This window comes from Gavialis gangeticus, unplaced genomic scaffold (assembly GCF_001723915.1).
Source record: "Gavialis gangeticus isolate Ggan-Ray unplaced genomic scaffold, GavGan_comp1, whole genome shotgun sequence".
Classification (NCBI taxonomy): domain Eukaryota; kingdom Metazoa; phylum Chordata; order Crocodylia; family Gavialidae; genus Gavialis; species Gavialis gangeticus.
In genome coordinates, this window is record NW_017728992.1 from 111,663,509 (window position 1) to 111,670,215 (window position 6,707).

Here is a 6,707-nt window from a genome sequence, read left to right on the forward strand (position 1 = left end):
GCAATCAGGTTGGTCTGACATGATCTCCCCCTAATAAATCCATGCTGATTGCCCCTGAGCATCATTTCTGATGCCGGCCCATCACAAATGTGCTCCTTGATGATCTTCTCAAAGAGTTTCCCCAGGATTGAGGTAAGACTGACGGGCCTATAGTTGCCCGGGTCCTCCCTCTTCCCCTTCTTGAAGATGGGGACCACATTAGATGAAGTATTGGGCAATTTATATTTCTAACAGCCAATACTTGTGCTTGTGAACTGGTAATCAGATTGTTATAACCTAATATAAATGGACAACATATATCAATAAAATGAAATAATTGCTTAAGTCTATGAAAAAATTGGTCAATGAAAAATAATTTGGTAATGCAGAGATATAATGATGCTCTCCAAATATTTCCAGCTTCATAAGCAGAGATTTTAGTTTTCTGTTTAAAAATCACAAATTCTCTGATTTTAAAAAACTCCAAATCTGCATTTTCCTTGGTTAAAATGAAAAACTGCTATATATAGAGGTGTGTGTATATATAGGTATCAGTTGAACACCATGTTTTATTGGTATATTTTTAATTTTAAAGCAATGTGAAAGCCTACCAATGCCTCAATCACAGTAACCAATCGCTATCAGTGCTCCTCATTCCCCACCCACAGCCCCCCTAGCCCTGCCAGTACCTCTCATTCATGACTTGCAGCCTCCTGCCCCACCAGTCCTGCTGTAGGGGGCTCTCAGATGTCAGGGCTAAGGGGCCAGGGACAGGAGCCTGTAGCGCCCAAGCCCCGGCTGCCACCCATGGAAGACAGCAGCTGCTGCAGCCTGAGTGGAGCATGGAGCCCAGCCCCCACATGGGCAGTGCAGCTGGAGTGGAGCCCATAGGGGTGGATGCGGGGTGATGGCTATGGGCTTTGGGCTCTCCACCCTGCTGCCCTCTCCCTGGGACTTCTGTGGCCCAGTGAGTGGGACACAGTGTGTGGCAGAGCAGAGCAAGGAGACATGCTGCCACCGGGACCTTCATGCCACCATGGTGAGGTGCCTTTTGCCCACCCAGAAGTAGTGGGAGGCACAACTCTGCATCACCACACCTGCTGCTGCCAGGTGGGCAGAGATTGCCTTGCTATGGCAGCGTGGGACTCCTGGCAGCAGCACTGAGCCTCCCTACCCCACACCACTCTGCCTTGCTGTGCCAAGTCTCACCCACTGGGCTGGGGACAGCAGCAGGGTGGGTATCCCTAAGCCCACAGCCACCAGCCCACTCTGCCTCCACCCTGGCCAGCCTACAAGGGGAAACTTGCCATTTCCCATGTTTTTCTCTTTGAAAAGAGAAAATCTGTTTATCTCCTTAAAAAGAGAAAGTAACTTTTTACTGTGGTTTTTCCATGGTGAATGGAAAACCTGCATCCCTGTTCATAAAATACAATACTGCTGCTGACAGAGAGAAATGATTGTACAAATCCAAGACCCCTATTTAAAACTTGAACCAATATCTTTTTAAATCAAATTCCTTATACAAGCATTGTGTACTGCTGTGACTACCATTTCCCCATTTTCAGAAGGCTGTCTGTACTAAGAACTTGTTCTAATGCTGTGGGTGTAGTCTATTGGACTGGGACTGAAGACTTTGTGTTCCATTTTTGGCTTCACCATTGATTCACTCTGTGACCATGGACAAGTAATTTGACTGTTCTTCACTTTAGTTTATTAAGGTATAAAATGGATATAATATCATACTTGTCTATTTTACAGGAGTATGCTTGTGAGGTAGGATTACAATTTAAAAAACATTTGAGGCTGGAACAGTAGAAATATATAATGTTATTGTTTGAAATGGTCTGATGGCTATTATCACTTTACTGTGTGCCTCTAAACCCCACTTTTGCTCAGCCCATATTAAATATTGTGTTGTAGCACTCCTCTTCTTTCTGATTATTTTAGCTCTTTCATCCTAAGTGGGGTAGACTTGATAATCACCATAAGTCAGTCTTGTACCTTGAAGCTATAATGGTTGGCATTAAGCAAGTTCTCATATCAAAGGTGACAGAACTTTCTCATGAAAGTAGAGCTAGCAGAATGAAATACTAGATAAGAAAATGGAAAGAAAAAAACTCTGGAAAACAATGTAGCTGACAAAATTTACACCCCCATTTTCTTTGTCTTGTATGCAGGTACACAGGAGCTTTATACGGCAGGATAGTTGGCCTGATCCTTGTATCCATTTCTGGTGTTCAGACTAATGGATATGGGGCATGGATTGACCCAGGACTCTTTGCTGCAATTGGAGCTGCCTCTTTTGTAAGCGGTGTGTCAAGACTAACAGTCTCCCTCACAGTTATCATGGTAAATGCTTTTAAGTTCTCAGATATTTGGTTAACTTTCAGGCTCCCCTAAATGCTTCTGCTGAACCACAGACTAGTGCCTCACAGACATGGGACCACAATCAGAAGACTTCTTGGCTTAGTTGTTTGCTTTATTGTTGGTTTGCTTGAGGTTTTTTTGCAATTTGTAAAATGCAAATTTGGAATTGACATGTGAGCTCAGAGACAGCAGAGCATCAGCTTCTTGTTGCACAAGTCCCAGAAATGTTGGTGACCTGCAAGCAGAATCCAGGACTTCCATTTCAATTAAGTTTGGAAGAGAGATTAACAAGTTTGAACACCTCTGCCCCCATGAAATGGGTGCCTAGCTCCTGTGGTAAAGGGAGGTTTTGTGCTATATGTTTTTGAAACCGTATCTCTGAGATTCTCTTGTGCCTAGATTCTCATTTCTTTTTCCTCTACTTTTTTCCCCAGCAAAACCAGTCTTATTGTGAGCAGTACTTCCTGCAAACAAAGAGTCTTAAAGGCTCGCTGGACAAGTATTACAATTGGAGGAGTCTTAGCCCACCTTCACTTCAGCATCTGAGCCTAAGGACTGAGCAGTTGTGTTGCAAATTGAGGGGAGTAGATGAGATTAACTTGGTTTATAATTTAGCCCAGACAAAATGAAGTGAAGCAAGTGTCCCAGGTCTGGATCCAGCAAGGGGCACTCAAGCTTTCCTCCCTACCAGTTAGATCAGCCATGTCAAACTCATCTGGTCCTACAGACTGGATGACTGGCACAGGGCCAGTCCATGGGCTGGATTGGGCCCATGGACCACCCATGGATCTCAGACCAGCCAGGATGCACAACACATGCATCCTGAACCATCTGGAAAGTGCAATGTATGCAGCATGCATCCTACACCATGTGTGGCATACATCCTGGAATCTGTGTGTGGGGCTGGTCCAATGTGTCACATGGGTCAACTATGAGATGTAGGAGCAGCACTGGGAGCTGAATAAGAGGTCTCAGCAGGCTGGATTTGGCCATGGATTATATCTCTGACACTCCTAAATTAGATTGAGTTTTGTAGGCTTCCTTGCACGAAACTTTCAGATTGGACCTTAAACCAAGATACAAGTTTACCTTGGTTTTCTTGTCTGAGGGATCTCATGCTGTTCTGTGCGGTTGCAGGGGTTTTACCTTAATGTTTAAGCCATGATTTCCATTCTCTCCTCACTACCATGCAGTATTTTATGACGTGGCTGATTATTAACACTAACCCAGATATAGGCTGCTTTACGTGAATAGCCTGCAAAGAAACTTTTTTGATCGTTCCTGTTGAAAAATGCTTTATTTATAGAAGTGTTTTTATTGCATTATTAAATGAGAGGCAGTTGCTTACCAAATTCCTACCAATCCCATTTCCCCATTGGTATTTTAACACTCACCCTTACCTTTTAATCCTAGGTACTAAGCCTCCTTTTTGCTTGTTTTTAAGTCAGATTAAGGATCTTGCATGGGTTCATAGGAAAGTAGGGCTGAAAGGGATGTAATAAGGTCATCTAGTCCAGACCCCTGCTCAAGGCATCCCTGGCTAACCATCTCTTTCTGGCGGTACAGAAAATGGAGGGTTTGCTGAGACAGGCTGTGAGATTTGAAAGAAATGGAGGTATCTTAATTCCCTAAGTGGTGGGTTTACTGAAAACTACAAGACAACATTAATCTAAAGCCTTTGCCAGGCTTGGGTCTGAATTTGCTTGTACTGGCTCTGTAAAAATCCACTTTAACCATCATTTGTAGCCTGTCAATGCAGGATCCTGTTGCTGATGTAGCTCCTTGGGGGAAGGCAGTTGATTGACATCTTCCTTAACTTGATGCCTGTGAGACTGTGGTTCACAGAAGGAAAGTGGGAGATTGTTTTGTGCCTAAAATCTTACCATGCTCACAGCATGACAGTATTGTGCATAACACAGTTCTAATAAACAAGCAGAAACTAGGTTATGTTCATTTCAACTGCCCCCTCCTGCCATAACTTCTGCTTTTCTTAGGGCCGACTATGAGCATAAAAAAATTAGCACTAGATTGCTAAACCAGCCACACAAATCAGTTGAAAAGGCACCAGAAAAATTATTATAGTTGCTCTGCAGTGCACTCTGAAATCCCCTAGGTGTCATGTTATAACTCTTCTGTGCCTTGTTCTGCAGAAGAAGATTGGGCAGCAATTCATGTTCGTCCAAAATAAATAGCTGAGTTGCTTGAGGAAATATTAATTTTTGAAGAGAAAAAAGGGCTTGGACATGACAATGCAAAAACATAGTTAAAAGGTTATGCTCCCAAACCATAAAATGCACATATTTTTCCTATGTTGTCTGATAGATTCAAAAAGAATTGGGAATGTTTGCTTTGGCTTTTCACACAGCCTTCCATTTGGAAATGGTTATGAATGTGTGACTTGTAGTGAACAGGTTTATAAAATGCTTTCTGTTCTTTTCATGGCAGACCCCCCAGGCATTTACTCACCTCTTCTTTCTTGGCTTCTACTTCCTACCCCTCATGCTGACACTTCACCTTCAACCTCTGCTTTTTGCAGCAAATGGAAGATATGGTGATATTTCCCTTGATGTATATACAAACTTCAAGACCTCACTCCATATAGCCACATGCCTTTTGAGTTTACTGGCAAGAGGATGCCATAGATGAAGGATGAGAGACTCTTTAATTGACTACATTTTGCCTAAGTAGCATTATTTTTGGAACATTGTACTTTCTTCAGATCATCTCCTAGCTGTTAAAAAAGGGAAGAACTGGCTGTGCTTATTTGTGATTAGAGTTCAGGTCTTGTATTCAGGATTCCTCTCTACACTTAAATTGGGCCACTTTTATTATATCAGTAGAGTCACCGATTTACCCTCTAACATAGAATGAGCTATTCCCGCATAAAGAAGGGGGAATAAGTTATAATAGTATAGAGCACTGTTATACTGACCTATACTGATTTAACTCCTTAGACAGAAAATCACCTTCTTGGAAGAGTTTTATGTCTGTATATAACAGTGAACAGCTCATGGTCTCTAAAGGCTGCTTCCTCTAATATGTATGGGGAATAGAGCTGATGGAGTCTAGGTGGGTTTATATACAATGCTTCATCACTGGAGGAAGCTCTGTTTGACACCAGGATTTTGCAGGAAAGGGAAAAAAAGAAAATATAGACTATGGTTGGGGAATCAAAAAAAAAAAAAACCCTTTCCTGTCCAATGAAGGAGGAAGAACATAATTTTTACATTAAATTAAAATAAAGTAGAACGGAAATGTCCTCTCAGAATTGGGTAGCTTAAGAGCCAGGCTGGTATCCCTGGGCTTAAATGTCAGTTCTAGTTCATAGTGAACAGTGTTCTTGTAACTCTTTTCCCTGTATTTGAAGCAAATAATTACTTGAGCAAAACTTGAATGTGAATGCAGCCTCTCCATCTGCTTTTCCTTCACCTTCCTGTCCAGTCCCTGCCAGCAGAGGGCATAGCTGTATAAGTGTGTGGCTTGGGAGCGATGGGGAAACCCTGGTCAAGAATTACATAACTAGCTGTCTACTGGTTATGCAGCTAACCAGTAGACAGTTATGAAATTAATTGTTGGTCTCAGACCATTTCCTATTGGGACATATCACTGAAGCAATAACTGGCCCTCACAGTCACTTAAGGGTGGTTTAGCAGGGACTCCAAAGACTGAGGGAGGTTGGAGATGTACTTGTTTACTCAACCTCCAGGACTCCTAGCTCAGGACTGAGGCACATTGGCATGGCATTCTTTGTAGTAAACCAGAGAGCTGCAAATGAACTTCTTGTCTTGTAATTGGGAGACATATGAATCTGGTCTCCCTTTCTTTTTATATATGATGTACTCCCTTTCAAGAGGTGATCACCCCCACATTGAAGGATCATGAGTATCATACTGTTAACATGTCTGGATGTTTTCATAGTTTCATAGTTTTTAGTGGCTGGAAGGGACCTCATAGATCATCGGGTCCAGCCTCTCAGCACTTGGGCAGGAAAGACTGCTTTGGTCAGATGACCCTAGCAAGATGGGCATCAAGATGCTTTTTGAAGATTGCCAGGGTGGGTGACTGTCCCACCTCTGAGGGAAGCCTATTCCAAACCCTCAGTACTTGACTTGCATGGAAGTTTTTTCTTATGTCTAGTCTGAAGCGATCTTCAGTCAGCTTGTGCCCATTATTTCTAGTCCTCCCTTGGTGGGGGGCCTTAGTGGATAGCTGGCCCTGATGACCTCCCGTTATAGTTTTTTCCTCCTTTAATGTACATCTTTTTCTGCAAGCTGTCAGCACCTATGTACTTGCCAGTATCTGTATATTTGTTGTGGTACTTTTTGAAAAGCTTAACTTTTAACCTACCATTTCTGATTATA

General features: G+C 42.6%; 1 protein-coding gene across 2 annotated transcripts in view; it reads left to right on the plus strand.

Moving 5' to 3' along the window:
• LOC109304449 (chloride transport protein 6-like) overlaps positions 1 to 6,707 on the plus strand; it is a 202,522-nt gene that overhangs the window by 58,257 nt on the left and 137,558 nt on the right. For both annotated transcript variants that reach the window (XM_019527052.1, XM_019527044.1), the window contains exon 11: positions 2,157 to 2,328. In XM_019527052.1, coding sequence (XP_019382597.1) covers positions 2,157 to 2,328 — 172 coding nt within the window. The remainder of the gene's footprint in view (positions 1 to 2,156; positions 2,329 to 6,707) is intronic.